The following is a 22,252-nucleotide window of genomic DNA, read 5'->3' on the forward strand; positions in this document are numbered from 1 at the left end:
GAGAAGTTTTTTTCACTCTATCATGTTGGACATGCCACGGCGGACTACATGCAGTGTTAAGGTAATGCCATGTCTCATCAGTGTTTTGTTTCATTATGAAGTGACCAGAAAACTACTAATATGACTTGTCTATCAATATTTTCGGCTAATAATGGGCTGTAGTCGACCACAAAAGAGCGATCATTTATTATTTCATTAATTTTTGAAAAAAACACAATAGAGTGAGGGAAAATGCTCGAACCGCAATGTAATGAGGGACGACTGTACTTATAAAGAGCCCTGTTGTCACACACATGGGAGAGAGCAAAGCAGCAAGACAGCACTTCCAGTGCATTTTCTATTACATATTTGTCATTTCTGCACGCTTTTGCTGTCATTTTAACACTGCCTTTGCTTCGTGTAGGGTTCACATTTGACCTCAAGTGAACCGAACCACACCCGAGTTCACTTTCGAGAAGAGCTCGGTCTGCTTGGTTGGTGTGCACCAGAGTGTTGACCAAATGAACCAAATTATGCAGAGCAAACGCACCGGAGTTTGTTTTAACCAGACATGACAAATGTCAACCCGGCCTAGAGCATTAACAAAAAAAAGAATGAGTGGACCAGCCGAATTTACATCATTAATCAATGAATTTGACTGATGAGCAAGTACAGTATGATGTCAAGCCATTGTGATAAATCACAGCGAATGAACAAAGACAGACAAATGAGGTCTCTTTGTGAAATAGAATAATAGAGATAATAAATTAATTCCCACTAGTGTAGCAGACACAATGCATCAATTGGGATGATGGCGTAAAGGCTCTCATTGTTTGTCGCCGTGCCGCCGTTCAATCTCATAGTGCTGAAAATCTGATTTGTCGTATCATTATGCGGGAATTGCTTTTCTATTCAAGAGGCTCGGCTATTTGCTGCTCGGCTCGCTTCGAGAGTAACAAAGTGAAACTTTAATCTCCTCCAGTGTCAACAACGGCTGGCGGCAATTAGGAGAATGTCTGGCTAGAGCGGTGCTGGCTCGGAGATCTCCGCAAGGGTTCAAGCGCTTCCCGCCATGCTGAATGTAAACAATAACACTCCAAAGTTTCCAGCTGACATTCACAAAAACATTAAGTGGCATGAATACATCGAGCAGCTTTAAGGGACACTTATGTCTCCATTGTCACACATTTATTTTTCTAAAATTATGATTTTTTTCTCATAATATTACCACATTATTTCCATAAAATGTCAGGTTTGTTATTATATAATATTGATTATTGTGGCAAAAAAACCCTCAAAATTATACAAATGTTTTCTTGTAAAATGTCAAGTTTTTTCATTTAATATTACGGCTTTGTTTCCATAAAATTGAAAGCATATTCTTTGGCTATTATGTAATATTAATGCTTGTGAAAATATTTTTTCCTCCTAAAGATACAACTTTATTCTCTTTAACTATTAAATCGTCTTAGTCCGGACAAAAACATGTGCAGCTTTCTAAATTGTAGGTTGCCAGCATTATCTACGTGGATTGTTATTTGTGAATTTATTAAGACTAACCTGTCTTGCTAGTAGATAGCAGGAGAACATGCTATTTTAGTTGACTATTGGTCATGATTTGTTCATGACTATTTGCTGAAACAATATATTTCAAATAAATATGGCATGTTTTCCATAACTTGTATTGCGCATTGCAGTATTTATCTTATTTTGCACAGTGTTTATTTGTGAAATGCATCCAGTCACATCACAGTAAACGAAGCATAATGTGTTCATTCATTACACGAGGTGTGACCTGACATGAGTTGGGGGGAGGACCCGCTGCCTATATTGGTATCAGTAATGAAGTTTGGTGTATCGGTTATCTGTAAGAAAGCCAATAATGAGCATCTCTTGTTTATTCTTTGACTTGTAACATTTTTAAATTTATTCATTACTTCATTACTTGTGGCAAGGAGCTAAAATGGGTCAATTTTTTTTTGGGGGGGGGGGGGGGGGGGGGGTCACTCTTAGTGTTTATGCCTGTGGTAATTTACTTTATTCTCATAAAATTATGATTTTTTTCCCCCTCGTAATATTTTTTTTATATTTGCCACATTTTGCATTTTTTCATAATAGTGAATTTATTCCTTTAAAATTATTCATTTTTTTCTCTTTTAATGTATGACCTCATTCCCACAACATTGTAAGTTTTGATTGTCAGGCTAATAATGCGATCTGTTTTATTTATTTGGCAAGTTCATTGATGTTTGTTGTCGCAAATATATGTATGTGTTCTAGTATACGTATGTCATTGTATGTATATGTTTTAGTCATTGGGGGTCGTTGGGACGGAACTATACTGTATTTCTAATGTGAGTCTTGAGCTGTGGAAAACCTGGGCCAAGTACATCAGAAATGCTACAGTCCATTCCTACAAAGGCAGCCTTGACCGGGCCTTTCAACAGTGTTGGTGGACAAAATGGACCCCTAAAAAGGAAAAAGAAGGGCCTCTCAACAGGTAAAAATAGTCTAGCTCCTCTCTCTTTGTGAGGCGTCGATGCTTCTTCTTCTCCTGAATGCATCGATCCAAGGTTACCAGGGCATCTTCAAACGTGTTTTCTTGCGTTTGAGGCAAAAGACTAAAAACACATAGCTGGCACCACAGCCAAATGTTAAAAAGGAAAACAGTTGTATTGATGTTGGAAGATATATCACCATGTAAGTGAAGAAGTGAAAATTATAAAAAGCATACAAATATCAATGAAATGAAATAAATGAATTCATAAAGTACAATGGCGGAGTGTTGGAAACGTGCAGCAGATGGATTCAAGGCAGTAACACATGAGAGCTGTTGAAATGTTGTGGATTTTTTTCTGAAGGACAAACACCTGAAGGGCCCAATAATTCCGACTAGTGCCGCATTGGAATGAAATAACCGTCCGTGTCCTGTCTGTGTCCTTGCAGATAATGCAGGAAAACAACAGTAGCAAGTAAATGTAATGCGCCTTTCTCACTATACTCACTGATATTTGACTGAAAAGAAGTTCAGTGTGAATGAATCACCATCAGGGTAGGAAAGGCCCTTATTAAGGTAAACTCTATGCATGTTAGTGTGTTCATAATTCAGAATATCCTAATCTGCTAATATGAAGAAATTAAAGCAGGGGTTTCCAAACGGAGGGTCAGGACCCAAAGGGGGTTGCAGTTTTTATTGGATCCAGCTGTAACAGTAAAAGGCTGTTCTTCTCCTTCTGTTGATTGCCTAATGTGATGCTGTGGGCATCACATTACGCCTCCATCCCTCTCTGCCCTACGTCATCCTGGTAGACTCCGCCAAGCCCATGCTGGTCCATTCCTTCGTGTCTTTAAGCCTAAAAGCCAAAAAGCCTGTAAAATATTGTATTCATAAACATGTCTTGGTAAATTGCTTTATGGACAGCAATTGAGGCGTATTATGATTGTTAAATGATGAAAAAAAGAAGGATTTCAACAAAATGTCACATTTTATGTACTTTCAGCAAAAAGCCATTTAATTGATATGATTAATTCACTGTAAACTGATTGTTTTGCTGCCCTTTATGATAGCTTTTATTATCAGCATAAAGGCAGAGTGCACCTTAGATTTTTTCATTTATCAAATTTTTTTATCATGTGAAGGTATCAGTGATGGGAAAGTCGATTCCTTTGACTGACTCAAGTTTTTATGAGTCACTCACTACAGTGAATTGAGTACTCGATTCACTCGAGTCGAGTGTCACAACGCGCATTGACAAAAAAAAAAAAGACTCACACAGAGACTCCCATTGATATACAATATACATGCAAACACCTCATTGAGATGGTTGACCCGCTACAGCGATACGTTTGGATGTGGCATATCTACCTCTTAAACAAATGCAAGAAAATGGACCAAACTTAATAAAGCGCCTTTCTCAATGTTTTTGGATGCTGGTTTCATCGCAGGAACCCACACTATGATGCCACAGCCTGATGCCACAAATTCACCACATTCTCTTCATAAAATGATGTTCGAATGACCCAATACAATTAAAAGTAATTTTTCAGCCATACCTGTGAAAGGTGATGCCATGTGATCTTGTTTGGACTGTAAACTGGTTGGGACAATTCCACGCAGAACATGAATTTGGCATCTTCCCGTTCTCTCTTGCCAAATCCAATATGGCGGTGTTGTCCACGTATGATTCAGCGCTCAATGCGGCAGCTGCGTCACCAGAGAAACTCGCACACTAAACCCGTGAGCCCACATCAGGTTTACAATTGACTTGTCGGCACCCTCATGCGCCATTAACGAGGGAGTCTAGGTTTGTGAGTTCTCGGGTTCAAGTGCTCGGCTTGGCGTTAGTGAGCGAGCAGCTCAGACAGGAACAGAAAGTGGAAAGGCGAGTTGATTGGAGGCACAGAGCAAATCTGTTGCTTTTCCCACAGGGTTAATACATTCATACAAATGCAGTTGGAATAACAGTTGCACAATTAATGCCATGTTACCTGGTTTCCTTTTTAATTTAGCTAGCAGCAGCAGGTTAAGTGAACGAGTTAACAGCGACGAATAGCCGCGAGTCCCAGTTCAGTAAAAAACCCGTGATTTGAACAATTCTTGGCTATTCTTCCAAAAAATGACATTATTAAATTGGTTGATTCATTTAAACAACATTAAAATAAATATTAGTCAACAATTTAAATATCAATATACAGTAGACGCCCCTACAACGTAAATAATCCGTTCCGAGAACCCTTATGTTTTAGGGATTTTATGTTATACGAAGCGTAAAATACATCCGTTTGAAGATCTTCCCAAACTCACCCCTTTGGCACTTCAAAATATTCAAAGTCCACCAAATATGGTGGGAAAATATAAGAAAACGTTAGCATAAACATAGTACAGTAACATTGCAATATAAAATAAGGTAATAAATAAGATTACTGTAAATGAATAAAAATGAAAAACAAAAACAATCTTACTGTTCACGACATGTCTTGATCAGGAGCGCAAGTGGAGGCAGGAAGGAGGAGGAAGACTAGCCTGAGTCGAAACGCGACTTAAAGAGTCTAAGAGTTGGTCAGCTGGTCTCACAGACAAACGCACACGCACTACACAATAATGCTGTGTGCAAAATTTTAATTTGTAACTTAACTTAATTGTTGAAGTTAGTTTCAGGGCGACTACGAAGAGGAAGGAGGTTGAAGGGACAAGCCTGTCTCTCACACAAACTCACGTACGTGCCGTATAACTCAGCCAATGAGATGAGAGCGTAGGCGGTGCCCCGATAATCAGCCAATGAGATGAGAGCGTAGGCGGTGCCCTGATAATCAGCCAATGAGAGCGTGATGCGTCAGAAGGCGTCACCAAGTGTTAGTCTGAACTTGCACCAACTTGAGGCATAAATAAAGTTGATTGAAAAAAAAAAGACTTGCACTGACTTGAAGCTTTATGTTATATGGAATTTCTTCTGTAATACGAAGCAAAAACTTTACATAAATTCTTTATGTTCAGTGGAATTTATGTAAAAGGAGGTTTATGTTATGCGAGGTACTACTGTATATGAGAACACTGTCTCATTTTAACAAATTATAAAATATATCTAAAATAAAATAAAATGATCAATAGATTAGAAGGTAAAAGGAGATGATGAATTTCAGGTGTTGGCATTCTTCTGCAGGTATCAAATGTTTAAGCTTTGGTGGATGTTTGTGTATTTTATTACCGTATGTTGAAATGTGACCTAAAGCAGTCTTTTCTAAGCATATTCAAGTAGCTACATGTGTTGTTTATTTCCAATGAAGGGAAACACATCTCGGCTTAGCTGTAAAGACCTCAAATGCCATATTTGGCCTGGGGTACAATCTGACTGCCATACTGGAAGGATCATCGATCAGTGCTCTCACCTGCAACAGCAGATGCTTTTACATTTGGAGCTCCATGCCAGTGTGCGCTGATCTGAAAGCGGTCACGATTTGGTTGGGAGAAATAATGTGATTGTACTGTGTTGTCCAAGAGTAGACAATCTGGGGTTGAGTTACATCCCTTAATCCTACTTCCTCATTTTAGCAGACATTTTGGGACAACTTTGTGGGAACGGTTTGAAAAATAGACAGCTCTAGGATGAACTAAGGTTCAACATCAGCGGCCTACGGCCTCGCAAATGCTCATCGATCTTGTAGAATGTTTTCTCAGAAGAGTCGAAGCTGTTTTAGCTGCAAAGGAGGGACAATGTCAAATTTTCATGCATTTTCATATTAGACTGACAGAAAAAAAGATTATTAGTGTTATTTCTGTTTTCAGACAAATAGTTACAGCTGAGGAGTGTCATAATTGTCGGGTGCATTTCTCAACTCTTTGCCTGTGACTTTTTGTTTAAGGTAAATATCAAGGAAACAGTTTCATTTATTCTGGGGGTTAAAGGGAGTCCCATGCAAATGCATTTCAGCAAGCATTGCATTCTATATTCTACATTCTATATATTCTATTCTTATCACCTCAATGAACCACAGCTCCCATGTGCCAGCAGCACTCACTCAGCCCTAGGCCACCTACCACCACCTTGCTTGACTGTAGACAAGACGCACATATCTTGCTACTCACTTGTGTTGCCAGCTATTTAGTCAATAACGTATTGTGTTGCAGGATTTGTCATTTGTTGAAACACTGACTACTCTGAATTACAGTGTATCTAAGTTTACATTCTATAACAAGGGTTGGCAACCATTACTATCAAAAGAGCCATTTTGCCCCCCTTGCCCACTAAAGTAAAATGTCTGGAGACACAAAACACAACAACTTAGTAAAAGTTTGAGGTTTTCTCAATGTTACCTATTACAACAGCAGAATAAACAAACAGAAGTGCAGTGTTCATGTGTAACGGATGCCAACTAGTGGGGTTGTTGTGATATCACGCTGGTTAAACTTTACTACCGGAAGCCTTATTTAATGTGGAGCACAGTGAATTCATAGCCTGTTCCTTTTAGCTTGTTGGCTAACACTGCTCGACTCTCAATCAGTGGACTTACAGAATGTTTTTTTTGCAGGGATGACCACTGTTACACAAATCGGTCCATTTTGAAATAAGTGAATACTTTTCAGTGCTGTTGTTGTTTGCTAATTTCTCGCCACCTATCAAGCATACAGGTAAACCAGCAACCTTGGCAGAGAAGACAAAAGAATCCGTCCGTGCAGAAAACTCTATTTTCTTGTGAGATGTTTCTTTTTGAAGGGGATATATTAGCTCGGTGGAAAAAGACGACTTCCCCTCCCTTCCTCACACTCTTCTAATCAGTCAGAACTCAGCCGTGATGCATTCGCGGGCAGATATTTTTTAACTCTTTTCCAAAAATGCATATTTTCCCCACTCAGGTGTTAAAAAACTATTCAAGCACTGCGAACAGAGCCACAACAAGGACACTGAAAAGCTGCATGTGGGTCAGGAGCCACAGGTTGCCGACCCCTGTTCCATAATATTATACCTTGAGAAGATATACACAATGTATGCAGATGCTTGCTGAAATGTTAAGGTTGGACTCACTTTTGTGAGATACTGTACATTCTTCTCTGTTTGTATTTTTTCTCTGCTGTGGGAATCATCTTAAGGTCATGAAAGTGAATTTCAGTCCCTCAGAGAGTCTTCTAGTTGTTGTTCTACCGTCTCATTCAATTCATTTCAAACACGGACAAGCACTCATAGACCTAGCGGGCATGTTTTTCCAGAAGGTTTTTTGACCTCCATATTGTGTATATTCCCTCCCTTTGCAGATCCCGCAGGTGAGTTATGCCTCCACGGCTCCAGAGCTCAGTGACAACACACGCTACGACTTCTTCTCCCGGGTGGTGCCCCCAGACACGTACCAGGCACAGGCCATGGTGGACATTGTCAAAGCTATGAGGTGGAACTACGTCTCCACAGTGGCCTCTGAGGGGAACTACGGAGAAAGCGGCGTTGATGCATTCATTCAGAAGTCCCGCGAGGATGGTAAGTACGCTCGCGCCTCGTATGTCACGGCTGTGGGAGGTAGAGCAAGGATTTTCCTCTTCATCAGTTATCCTTGTGAACATACTGTGCTGTGCTGTAGAAAATTGGTGAGGCACAGAGACCTGGTAGCATAAATCAGTTAGTTCCAGAACAAAGAAACAACTCTGATATAATCTCGGTAATACTTCATGGTCACTTTAAAAGTGGTTTATGACGTAACCATATTTCCACCTCACATCATATGCAAAAGGGTGGTGGGTGCAGCTGATCCTATTAAGAGAGTGTGTTTCTGTCAAATATACTCTGCTATCTTTATCCAATTTTTGGCAAACTGGGTTGCGCCTGAATGAGGCATGAAATCCACTTGTGTATTGATTAGTCCTGTCTCTTTGAAAACCACATTCCCGCTCTGCACAACTGCACTCTCTATATTACATTTGCAGGGGGCAAAAATATTTTGCAGACGAGGTAAGATGAACACCGTGGGCCCAATATGCAGACACAGCCCACCATCATGTTTGAGAGGTTTATTTGTGTGCGCAGCATGGCTAAATAAAGTAACAAAATGCTGAAGAACATACGTTCGCCAAGCTTTTGATCTGCTCTAATTGGGTGGGTGTCTGACTGTGAACGATGGAACTGCTCTTGGCACCCAAACGGCAGCACGATGGCGGACTGGCAACGCCACAAACTCTACTGCAACTCTCACTGGCTCTCATGCAGAGTCACTTCGATGCCAACCAGAACTGTAGCTTTTCACTGTAATTCCTGCCTGTCATTGACTTGTATAAACAAAAATAAATATGACAACTGAATCAACAGTTAAATTCTAATCCATATTTCCTCCCAATGGGAGTAGTCATCGTGAAAACCTAGCCGTGTTCAACCCGCTCCCGAGACTGTGGAACAGTTTCAAGCTGATATTTCACTCTGTAAGTATTATTAATCCACCACCACCACCACCCTTGTCCATTTGATTTACTTTGCTCCATTGTTTAAAGCTTAATATTTACAGGAAGCAGCCCAGTAAATCAGTAAATTTTGTGAGTCAGCTGCTTCAGCAACAGCCCCACACTGACCTGCTTTGAATTCATCGTCTGGCTGCTCTCCTTTAGGAGAATGAGCAATAAAAGAGGGAAGGCGCTGAATATGAGAAGAAATAAAAAGAATGACCAAGAGGGGCTTTTCATTTCTGCTAGTTTGCTTAGTAAACATTGGGGCCTTTAATGTTCTTTCTTGGCACGTTTCCAGCCGATTCTGTGAGCTGACCCAATCTGTCTGTGAGCTGACCCAGGATGCTAGCCCCTCATTGAGATAATGGGAAAATTACATTAAAAAGCACAAAAAAACATTGTGAGTAAAAATAACTTGTTTACGACACTTGTTTGGCCAAAAAGGGGTTTGATGTTGGAAGACTAAACTGGGATGTTGGGACTGACGTTGTTGGACTTCGATAGGAGTTGCCAAGATGGCTACAGGCTTTTGGGGGCTTGAAGAGACTATGCAAGGGATGGACTAATCACAGAACATGGTTGCAGACTGTACTAGGATGTTTGGTTACCTATTATGTTAGGATGGTAGAGACTGTTTGCGTAGACAGGATGGTTGCAGAGCATGTTGAGTTGATGGCAGACTTTGATATGATGATGGCAAACTATGCTAGGATTGTGGATAAAAATAAACATAAATCTTGGAAGAGCTCAGATGGCTCACCAGCAATCAGTTGCAAGTTCTATGTTTTGATCCACAGTGGGTCCTAAAAACAGACCTAGCCACCCAAAATATGAACATACTTGCATACATCAGATATTCAAAATTCATATAGCAAGGCGCACAGTACTCTGGCTCACCATAAAGGGGGCGTACATGAGCTGGGAGGTGTTTGTCACTGTGGTCGTTCTGATTCTGTCACTGATTTACAGACTAATATATGATGGTAGAGAGCATGTCATGTTAATTTCACACTGTGTTGGGATGGTCTCTACCATGTTGGGATAGTTGTACACTATGTTAGGCTGGTAGTGAGTAGGACGGATGGAGACTATATTAACCCTTTAGGCGCCAGAGTTTTTTCAAGAAAATATTCAGTTTTGATATGATTATTTTCAAAAGGTTATTAAAAATGGTTAGCGATGAAGGCATACTGTAAATGAGACAAATCATCAGTATGAACCAAAGTTTGTGATGGAGTAAATTCACTAATTTGCATATTATGACATCACAAAGCTCAGAAATTGTCAGATCCATGTCTCCACGATACCGGCTCATCAAAATATCTCATCCACTTGTGATACTCTTCCTCATCACTCAAGCAAACCCAGCCATCATTATCATCATTTACAGCGGGATCTTGAACACCACTGCTGCCTCCTCCGCTGTTAGTAGGGTATGTTCTACCGCAGATTCTAGTGCGACTGCTGCTTTTATACCCCCCACCCCCCAACACATTTGTTTCTACTAGTGTATTTTAGGAGAAACATTTTTAGACAAAATGCAAACTAAAAATGAGGCTGAGATGAGAATCTCAAATTTGTATTCTGTGGAAGAGCAAGCTTTTAGCAGTAAAATTTTCCTCTGGGACGTCAAGGAGATCACCTTCTGCCACCCCAAACACAGTGAAGCAGAGCATCGGCTCCACAATGTGTTGTTTGTGGACTGTCATGGCGAGCGGACTCGGGAGTTCAAACTCGTTAAACTCTTGAACTTTGCAAAGAAGCTAGCCCAAAATGTTGCTCAGATTGAAGTTACAGATGTCCACCATCTCCTGGTGTTAAATAGTATCTATATGAGGCGTCATATGGTTCTATGGCTTGTTAAATTTACCAATGTTGCTTGTCGCAATTTTACGATTGTGGCGCAAAGTCCATGTCATGATAGTTTCAGACTAAATGAAAATGGTAGAGACTATGTTAGGATGGTCACAGATTATGTTACGATTGTGCAAACTATGCTAGGTTGGTTGCAGACTATGAAAGGATGGTAGAAACTCTCTTGTGATAGTTGCAGACTATGTTAGGATGGTAAAGAGTACTTAGGGACGGTTGCTGATTATATTATGATGGTAGAGACTATGTCAGACGATGTTGGAATGGTGGAGATTGTACCATAGTACAATGGTACAAACTACATTAAGATGGGAGACACTGTCTTGGGATGGTTGCAGTATACGTTAGGATAGTAGAAAGTACTTTGGGATGGTTGCAGACTACATTGAGATGGTAGAAAGAAAATCAGGATCAGCAGTTGCAGACTTTGTTATCATGGCACAGACTATGTTGGGCCAGTTGCAGACATTAGAATGGGTAGAAAGTAGATGTAGGGATTGTTGCACCCCATGATAGTGTGGTTCCAGATTATGTCAAGTTTGGTAGCTACTATGCTGGATTGTTACAAACTTTAATGGAATGGTAAAAAAACTATCCAGGCTTGGTAGCAGATATAGTTGGGAAGCTTGCCTTCTCTGTGGGGAGTAGCATAGTCAGGTATTGAGTCAGGTCAAATTTAAGATTTCCTCTTCTCTAATGAATTTGTATTAGTGAGTATTAGTTGAATTTTTGAGTAGAGCCAGAGTACCAACTCGACAGCCTCACCGCAGAGATGTTGATTACCGTGGAGCATTCTCCAATAGATGTCATTAATCAACTTAATGAAACACAGTGTCAATAAGAGCCCTAACAAGATTCCCTGGCAAACCAACAGCCTGCCTGACATCCACATGAGAAACCCTGCTAATGGAGTCACCGCCATCCCCATTTGATGAGAAGGATGATGAGCAGCACTGGATGGATGAATAAATGTATGTGGGGAATGCATAATCAACAGGGGACTACCAAATGAGCTTCTGCCAGGTACAAAATTCAAAAAACCAGGCAAGACTGTACAGTACATATATGACATGTTCTTCGAACCTGCTGACTACAAACCTGAAAAGGGAGTCAAAATTTAAAGTTGAGGTGCACTCAAAACTTACGTTTTGCAATGTTCAATCACCGCCAAACCATAAAAAATCATGTAATAAGACAACTGTGCAATTTTATGAAAAATATTGACAAACAAACCTTGCACCAAAATAAATATCAGCGATAACAATCGCGATCATTTGGATACCCCATGATTTTTAGATATCAACACATAATAATTTTTTGGCCCCACAACTCCAGAAGATCCTTGTAAAGATTTCTGCAGGTTCAGAGAACTCAAAAATAATTCAAAAAGCTTTCTAAAGCACATCAGTCTATGATTAATTATATACATTAATTAATCTCTAGTAAACAGTAAATTAAACCACGCTGATAAAAATAAACATACATCTTGGAAGAGCTCAGATGGCTCACCAGCAATCAGTTGCAAGTTCTATGTTTATGGTCCACAGTGGGTCTTAAAACAGACCACGCTACCCAAAATATTAACATACATGCATACATCAGGTATTCAAAATTCAAAAGAACAATGTTTACCTCCATAAATATTAGCCTGGTAAATTAATTTAACTCTTTTACATTTGCCTAAACAACACATAAGGCCAGCAATCATGAAAAATGTGTTTATCTATTATCTATTTTTAGTTTCTTTAGCTAGAGTCATTTATGTTGAAGGAAGGTGCAGTCGTAAACTAAAGGACGGATGAACATTTGGGGGCACGGAATTGATGGCACTCAATGAAAAGATGGGTGTTCATGAAAAATGATTATAAATCACCCTGATGAAGGACATGAAAATGTGGAACAGCTTTCAGGGTAATCCATCACAACTTGTAGCAGTCAAATCACAGATGCTGAAACACAAGATGGTTGTCAAGAAGGGGTTCATCATTTGTGAGCACTGTTAGGCACCAATCCATTCAAAAGTTGAGATGAATTGGTGTAAATCCATGTCGTCAATGTAGTCTCCAATCTTTGCTTCAGCCAAAGCAATAAGACCAGACACAATACATTGTAAGACAATAAAGTCATAATATTACACATTTACCAGATTAAATTCATTTCATACCAGGATAAAGTTGTAATTGCATGAGAAAAGGAAGGGGTAGTATTGCCGAAAAAACAAGAATTAAAGAAAGAAAGCGGTGGCCTTATGCCAAGAAAGTCACAATGTGCTCATGACACCAAAAACGTTTGGAAAAAACAATAACAAAATGAAATTACTCACTTAATAAAACATTTTTGTCATACTCCTGTCAGATAAATAAACAACTATGGAATATTGAGTGAAATGAAGTGGTGATTTTGACACGCCTCCTAGCGAGTTTTCTCAACCGACGCCATCTTGGCTATGACATCACGACCAGAACACGTTCCAGGAACCAGATTGAAACACGTGCGGTCATTAACTCACAGTAACCAAGAAAGTGACATATTCACAATAATATTATTCACCGATATTGCGTTGTGATAACTATGATATGCAGTAACACACACACACAAAAATGGCCACATGTATGTTTTTTTGACTGCCAGTAAGTGGCACTGACAGCTCTATGCACACTGCAAAATAAAAGACCAGTGAGCTCTGGAATGAGCTCTCATACTATGATTCTAAGATTTCTAGAATAGATCTAGTCACAAAATATGGATTTACTTACTGAAACTGACAGATCGACTGCAAGATATGCTAGAAAAGCGAGTGACAGCAAGCCATGTTTTGCTACCAATTCAGGTCTATAACACTTACGGGTGACACTGGCAACAAGAACAGCTATGAACGCACGCGAATGAGGTGACATATTCACAACAATAATAACATTCACTAGTATTGTGTTGTGAGGACTCTGATGTTTTACTGGCAGTGATGTCCACTGACAGCTATCAGCTTGCGCGTTGCACACTCCACCGAGCTGAAGACGATAAACAATGTTGTTTAGCAAGCAACCCATATTACTGTATTATTCTAAGATTCGTAGCGACACTGCAATCAAAGATGACCATTTGGATTTATTGTTGCACGCTGCAACAGACATCACATTAGCCGCCTAGCTAGTGTGTCAGAACAAGCCAGATAGGAATTAGCACTGCATTAGCCACCATCACTAGGTTGGCTACTAAGGATCAGGAGAAATGTAGATTGACTTGCTGCCACCTTGGCATGCTTTTCCACGATCGAACGTCTTGTGTGTGTTTTGACTTTTTTTTCCCATCAGCAATGCAGAATCATTTGTCCCACGAAGTTTGCCGACGCATCTGGCGAGGTGAATGGTTTCTTTTAGCAATGTGAACAAGTGTACTGTACTCTGTCTGCTCAAGTGTTCCAGCAAAAGCCTTCAACACAACGAGCAGGGATAATATAAATACATATACAGTATAACAAACAACAGAAATTCACAGAGAAATGCGTTGTAGTGTCCGGACGTCACTTGCTCCGCCTCCTCCACAAACGGAAGAAGTGAGGGAAATTCTAAAAAATAATATATTTTAAAATTCAAGCACTCATCTAACACAAAAAATACACCTTTCAATGTTATTTTTCACGGCAGAAATAACAAGACTAATGTGTTTTGGTGTCACGGGCATTTTAAAGTCATATTGTACTGTAATACAGGTGGTCATTGGAATACGGATGAGATACGCGTTATGTGTTGTAAGTTGGATTTTAGTGTAAACTGGAACTCCTACCAAAATGAACACTCACAAGCACTCACACTTTACATAGAACACATGAAGGACATAAAATACAGTAATAAAAACACTAAATACAAGAAGTAAATGAATCCGTAATAAAAAGAAGAGATAAAAAAAACACTTTGCTGCTTAGTTATTACTGTCGCTTTCATTGGAGTAGATCCTTTAACATGCTCAAGGGTAGTGTCGTGACCTGGCAATTATGTGTAGTATTAAAGTGTTTTGTCATTTCCGACACTCTGTGAAGCTGTGAACGTGACAAGAGGCCTTACTGCGTGTGTGTGAGTGTAGGCCGAGGAGGACGGCTGCGTGCAGAGAGGACAGTTTGCTGATGTTTGTTTTTCGTGGTTCCGCCGACAGTACCTTCTTATGTTTTTTTTGAGACTGTTGATCGACCACCTACTCATCATCCTTGCAATGTCCAGAAAGAAGTTACAATTAGTACACTCCAGTACACTCTTTACCTTTAATGATGGTTGCGACAGTGGAGCGATTGAGACATGTCTTCTACAACTGCCACACGCTGTACTTCTCAAACGAGTCTCGTGTTTACAGACCAAAATTACGTTTTTCATTAATTTATGAGAGCAGGTTCGTAACCACAAAACTTCATAACACAGAATGCCGTAAACCTGAGTGTAGTCTGTCTGACACTGGCTAAAAATAGACTCTGCGTTGTGTTCTTTGGTGTTTGTGAATGACGAGGCTACAGCTGCAGTTCTGTCGTCAGCCATAGGGGGCGTTTATTCTCTGTGCACAACATACAAAATGCACTGCAACTTCAGCAACATCTTTCATGCACACCTCTCCTCTCCTCAGCAGTCCAGAAGGCGACAGAAGAGTATTTCATACAAAATATACAAGAACAGGGAGCCCACATACCTGTGCACAACATACAAAATGTACAGCAGCTCCAGCAACATCTTTCATACACACACCTCCTAGAGAAGACACCACATGAAAAACGAAAACTAGCTTAATTAACAGCAGCAACTTTCATGAGTTGTATTTTAGTGAAATGCAGTTTTATTTTGTTGCGAGAATTAAAGAAAGAAGTTATATACGTCGTCATTTTACAACAATAAAGTCAATGAGCCACAGTGCAAGATCAACCATGACATTCCTGCTTCTATTACAAAGCCTCCTTCATGCTGGTCACCTCTTCATTATATGGCAGGACAGAAATACCCCCTGAGTACCTTCATATTTGTCCTGTCACAATTTGCTTAAACAATTACATGTCATTGCTTAATTGGGCAAGGCGATGAGTTGAATAACGATCGCGCTTCTGCCGCTGACAACACGCTGAAGTGCCCCTCTTAGTGGGGATAGATTGCACCAGGCAATTTTCTTAAGCAAGCAGTGCCGCGTGAACCTTGATCCGGAACATTAGTTATCACATGGAGGAAGATCAGTTCCTCGTGTGTTATATCTATACGTGCTTACATGGATCACTCTCCACACAAGGAAATATTCAAATGAAGACGAAGAGAAAGCTCACAGAACCAGCAGCAGTGGATTAGGGGGCGGGGGAGGTTATGGGGGGGGATGCTGTTGTTTAATTTATCCTGAAGTTCCCGGGGGATGCTGCAGCGAATTGGCCACAAAACGCAATGTGAATTGGAACAGATAAGGTTAGCCAAGAAGACAGTATGTGAATAATTACAAAAGGATACAAGAGGATGATTCAGACTAACCGAGGATCAGCGCCTCATTTGCTGAGCTGCTGTGTTGTCATAGGCCAAAAAAAAAGAAAACAGAGCTTTTGTATTTTTTTAAATTTTTTTAAAGAAGTTATTGAATATACTGCCAGAAAGTGCAGTTAACAAGATAAATATCCATTATGCTTTAAGTCCAACAACTTATAAAATACATGTGATGAGGTTTTGTCAGAGGTGAGAAAAAGTCAGTGTTTTGCAAGTCTCAAGTAAGTCTCAAGTCTTTAATTCCAAGTCTCCAGTCTCAAGTCTCCATGAAAAGAAGTGAAAGTCTACGTCAAGTCTCAAGACAAGGCAAGTCCGAAGTCACGAGCTTCAAATTTTTTAGTCCTCACAACTCACAAGTACTGTTTATTAAATAGTTTATTACCTTAATATAACAAAATACATACCGTGATGCACAAAATAGTTGCAAAATACGGTGTAAGCCACTGGTTACTTATTAAAACATAAATTAGGAGAGTAAAAACTAGAATGCTGAATTTAGTATATTACATAGACTTTGGATAATAACAACAACAACAATAACAATCTACTGCTTTATTATTGTTGTTAAAACTATTTTTATTAATTTTGTGTATATTTAGCTTACATGTCGACCAGTCCAGGGTGTACCCAGCCTGTCGCCCGAAGTCAGCTGGGATAGGCTCCAGCACACCCCCGCGACCCTAATGAGGAGAAGCGGTATGGAAAATGGATGATTGGATAGCTTACATGTTTTGTTTTAACAGTGTCTGCTTACATGAAAGTGTTTGACCTTTTTGCTCTTTGACTGTGCACCACTTTGTGGTAGGTTCTGTTAAAGAATGCAATTCAAATAAGCTCTGCCAATTGTACGTTAGTTTATTTAGGAGCATACCCTCAACACGCCCACATCACATTATTTACGTCACTCTTTACTTTGCAATTGATTTCAGCTAACGTAATTTCAGTGTGACAGTTTTTTTTTCTTACAGCTATTTCACAAGGGAACATGTACTGTGACATAACAAGGACGCTAAGACAGAGTTACACAAAGCATTACCTCCCAATAAGTATCAGCCCAACTTACCGTACTTTAGGTGCCGAACAAAGTTTGAAGTTGTCACTTCTCGGTCTGTTTTGTACACGGCAATTAGTTGTTTTTTTTATGACCTCATAATTTGCGAACGCAAATGAAATTATCCTCCGTAGCATGTTGACATATCATAGTTCTGGGGTTTGCAACTCTCTTTCGCTCAATTGTCGGTTATTTTCCAGCCGTGATCAATACAAAAAAGCAGAGAGTTGTGGTGTAACTGTGTTAGTTAGCAAAGACCTACCGAGTCAACCGCTGATGGCGCCATAGACGGATGGGCAAGAGAGCTGGGAGACAGTGACTTCCAGTTCTGGTTTCCATGATAACAGGAACAGACTTCTTACAGGGATGGTTTGTGAAAAAAAAAAATATTACGAAAACAGTTGGACTCATGCAGTGTATTGATAAGAAGACAAGACACAAGCTGTATTGTACGCTAACCTGGAAATGCATGGAAACCGAGGCAAAACATTTGCTTAAATTTGTGACGTAAACAGAAAAATACATACAGTACATATGCTAACCAAAGTTCCACTGTATATAGTAATGTTGGCTTCAGCGGTAGGCACCTCATCTTTGACGTAACGGCTTTTCGACAACAGACAGGAATAACCTCATCCTTACAGGTGTTGAATTATCTGGAGGCCTGTTCCTTGTGAAGTATACAGCGTACAGCTCTGTGGATGCTTTCACACAGCACCACACCCCTGAGGAAACGTATGCTAGGTCTGCAAATGCACCTAGAATTCAACAGGTGCCATTGGTCATAGTGATGTGCCTCAAGACCAGTGTTGGGCAAATTACTTTAAAAAGTAATTAGTTATAGTTACTAGTTACTTTCCCAAATAAGTAATGACCAAGGAAAGTGACTTACTTTTTGGAGAAACCATAAAATACGTAAGAACTTGGATTTAGTTTTGTAGTGGCATGTGCCGCTGAGAGATGTTTTGCGATATTAGGGCCGAGCGCTGAGATAGGGGACAGCGTTTTCCTGAGAATGAGCAGCAACCACAATCGCTTGTTGACTAGTTTTTTAGCTTCCTGTGTATAAGTAGTAAACAATGGCGACTGAGGCGACATCTAGATCCTTGATATAGACATTAGTGCATAAGAGCACAATCGTGAAAATATTAATAGTTATTAATTTCATTAACCGTTACTGGAAAACAATAAAGGCGTTAGGGACGCCATTATTTTTGACAGCGTTATTCCCAACACTGCTCAAGCTTGGAAAATAGTGTGTTTTGAGGGGGATTAGTTTCCCAACTTGAGTGATTTTCCTCACAGTGCTCAAACCAAGAAATCTTTTTCACTCATTAAACACTCGACAGGTGTTTAATTATTACATCTGAACCTCCAATCAAGAATAAATGTGCCCTGATTTTTTTTATCCTCACCTTCACAATACTATCTGGACTGAGAGACCCAGGATGTAGCCACTGGCAGAGCAGAGTAGGATTAATGTTAAATTAAAATATTGAGTTACGAGTTATTGATTCCCTTGGTGAAACTGGACCATCCATCCTCGCAGGAAAAATAAATGCAATAAAATGAAGATTATGCGTATAAGAGGAGTATAATTAGTCACATAAGACTTAATGTAAATGTACAATGTGTTAGATTGGCAGGGAAAGGTATATACTGTATGTGGTGCCAGTGTAAAGTTGCCAGCAAGAAAAGTACAATGAGCAAAAAACAACAATATCCTGGAGGACAATCACTCCTTTCAAGACGGTGTCTGCTAATGAGACAGTTTGGAATTTGTGAGCAGATTGTTCAAAAACAACTTTCACAAAGACGCTTCCACTGCTACTGTCGGTTGGTTAAAAATTCCCATGAAATAGTATAATTAGCACATGGGGGGGCAAATGCATGAATATTAAGAGAACTGACTAATTCTCTTGGCTTGGAAGAAGCACCAATTGTCTTAAAAGCGTATTAAAAAGCTGAAGCGCAATCCTGAATTGGTTTGACCATTTTAGCAAGACATTGCTATGTCCCTCTACTAGTGCCAACGGTAAAAAAGCTACATTATACAGGTATGTTAATTTATTTAATAGGTTTCTTTTTAAAGTAATATCACGATGAGCGGGTGATTTATGTATCAATATATGCTAAGAGACAATGGTGTCCTTGGCCCCTTTTAACTTTAAACCAACCTTTGCTCTTGCATTCCTAATTCAATTACTTGGCAGCATCATCTAATGTCGTCACACACACACCTCCATCCATCTACTAAAGACTCTTCTTGTGCTAACGGGGGATAAATGCAATTTAGGTTCTGCCCAAGAAAGAGCACGAGGGGCTGAAATAAAGACACCCTCTCGTGTTAGCCAATTGAGGACACACGTGACGAGGAAATATAGTCATGATGCAACCGTTCCGATCTTCACAACACACAGTCTTCAAAATAACCTTGATGCTAGGAACTGAAATTACATTTAGAGAAAAAAGAAGACACAAACAAGATTTCCATATGGTAATTGGTGACACAGTGAGATACAAATAGGATTGCTATTATTCCATTAGTGCCAAATCAAACGTCTAAAAAAAGGAAAGGTGGGTGAGTGTCAGAAGCAGGAGATTTTCTGGCCTCAAGTCTCTTATCATTGTATTTTTCAATGATTTCCCAGTATCAGAGGTTCCACAATAGTGTATTGGAAGTGTCGTTGTCCAAAATCTAGGCCTTTATGCTGGAATTTAGACAATTTAAACGTTATCCACTTTTTGCATACAGACTGTAACTCTGCACTTCTGAACCAGGACACTCGGCCGACAATGAGATATTGAAATTATACTGGAAGTTTACTCAAATGTCTTAGAATTTCAATACATTTAAAGTATGCCTCCTCTGTATGGATAGATCTTTTTTTATTAGTATTATTATTACTGTTATTATTGTTAAAATACTATCTATAACCAAAGACACAAATTCCAAAGGAAAAACGTTTTTAAAAAATGGCATGAAAATGATTCCAAAAACAGAACTTAAGTTTTGGAATGTAACCATATATTTGTGGAAAATGAGCCCTCCGAAGTCACAAGAACTTCGGAATTTGAACCGCCATTGTGCATGATGTCCCCAATTTTATGAGACTTCAACTGCGCAAGCATCAGAAGAGTAACTCTGTGCATGCGTTTTGCTTTTTCTTTGGCTTTTTTATTAATTCAAAAATCCGCCCATACGGCAGCCTCTCAGGGATTACATGCAGAAGAGCGCCCCGATTGTGCCGGTCAATTTAATGGCCCAATAAAAAAATAAATAAAAACCAGGACGGCCAGTAAAGGATGAGAAAATAGGACATGTCCTGGGAAAACAGGACATTTGGTCACCCTAAAGAATGTAACATTAGGGATTGGGGCAGAGACACAAACCTTAGCAACGGCAGCATAGCTATGTGAGCTATACAGTGCTAACTTTACAGTCACGTTTTAACAGCAACATCGTGTTAGGTTAGCCTACACCAGGGACCGGCAACCCACGGTTCTTCAACCTCCTTGCTGCAGCTCCCTTTGCAGAGCTCAGTGATTTTTTAAAACACTGAAATGGAGGAAAAGTGCATTTTCCAAAAAAGTTTGAAATATATAAAGTTACGAAAGACCTAAAGCGATTATTATTTGCAGGCGATACAATTGCATTTTGTTCTGGGGAAAGCACACAAAGGCTGATAAAAAAGTCACAGATGAATTCTGGGCCAAAAATCACTCCACTGAGTCAAGTGTGCTACCCCCACGGTGAGTTATACATAACGGATTCAGATTCAGAGAAAGCATCCATGTCTGGAACGAATGTACATTTTTGTAAACTTCCTTTGTCATGTTCTCAATTATATTTAGAACTGGGGGACACACAGGATGTGTCCGAAAGAGTGACGTTATTCCTCTGGAAGAAGTCCTTCGGGCCGAAGATCGTCCCGTGTCTTGACAGACAACCAATCGGATCTCCGGCTGAGGACCAGTGACATGTTTTAGAGGCTTAACAATCTGACTACGTTCAAAGAGAGAAACCTTTTTTTTGCTTTTGCCATCAAGAGAACATGGCAGCGTGAATACCTGACAGAAAATTACATTGATTCCAATTTTTTGGCCAAAATTTGACTTTTAAAAGCTGTGGTCTTAAACATTTCATCAGCTGATGAACAGCCTATTTCACTTTAATGGTTGTTTGCAATAAATTGCTTGCTTAATTTTGTTTTTGTCTCACTTCCACGCATTTTGAAGCTCTACTTAGAATCTCGTTAAGTTTCAACAGTGCAAAATGTAAAATTCTCACAATTTTTCAACTGGTGTTAAAATCTGGACCATGAGTGTATTCCTTTGCCTTCACTGCCAAATACGCCAGCTCACCCAAGTGCTTGAGATGTGGCGAGAAATTAGCGATGAAAGGATGAAAAAGATATAAAGATATTTTCAAAACAAGCACTCAGCTTTTTCCCCAAGTACCCAACTGCAGAGGGGCCTAAGACAGTATTTTCGGAACAACTACGGAGGATTGAGCAGAGCAAACATACTTTCAAGAAGTGGATGAACGCTCCAAAGTCAACTATAGCTACTCGTGTCGTGGCTGCACTGGAGATCGTAAGAGGCGTAAGCCGTTCACAGATGGAGAATACATGAAAGAATCGTTCATAGAAATATCAGAGCATCTATGCTCACAATTTAAAGAATAAACAGGAAATTATTCAGGAAATGAAAGAAATGTCTCTCTCTTCAGAGACAGTCAAGGACAGGACCAATAGAATGGCAACAAACATCACCAGTCAGCAAATTGATGATATTAATTCACCACACGCATGTTGAATTGCCTGTGATGAGTCAAGGGATGTGAACAATATTGAGCAGACAGCACTGATATGTGAACTGTGATGGGCTTTTTATGGTAAAGTTGGCTACGTTCAATATTTAAATTATTTAAAGTAG

General features: G+C 39.7%; 1 protein-coding gene across 5 annotated transcripts in view; it reads left to right on the forward strand.

Moving 5' to 3' along the window:
• The window catches only part of LOC129185994 (metabotropic glutamate receptor 4-like), a 217,325-nt gene that overhangs the window by 109,809 nt on the left and 85,264 nt on the right, over nt 1-22,252 (forward strand). For all 5 annotated transcript variants that reach the window (XM_054783744.1, XM_054783739.1, XM_054783740.1 and 2 more), the window contains exon 3: nt 7,727-7,943. In XM_054783744.1, coding sequence (XP_054639719.1) covers nt 7,727-7,943 — 217 coding nt within the window. The remainder of the gene's footprint in view (nt 1-7,726; nt 7,944-22,252) is intronic.

The sequence above is a fragment of the Dunckerocampus dactyliophorus genome, chromosome 8, assembly GCF_027744805.1.
Source record: "Dunckerocampus dactyliophorus isolate RoL2022-P2 chromosome 8, RoL_Ddac_1.1, whole genome shotgun sequence".
NCBI classification, from domain to species: Eukaryota; Metazoa; Chordata; class Actinopteri; order Syngnathiformes; family Syngnathidae; genus Dunckerocampus; species Dunckerocampus dactyliophorus.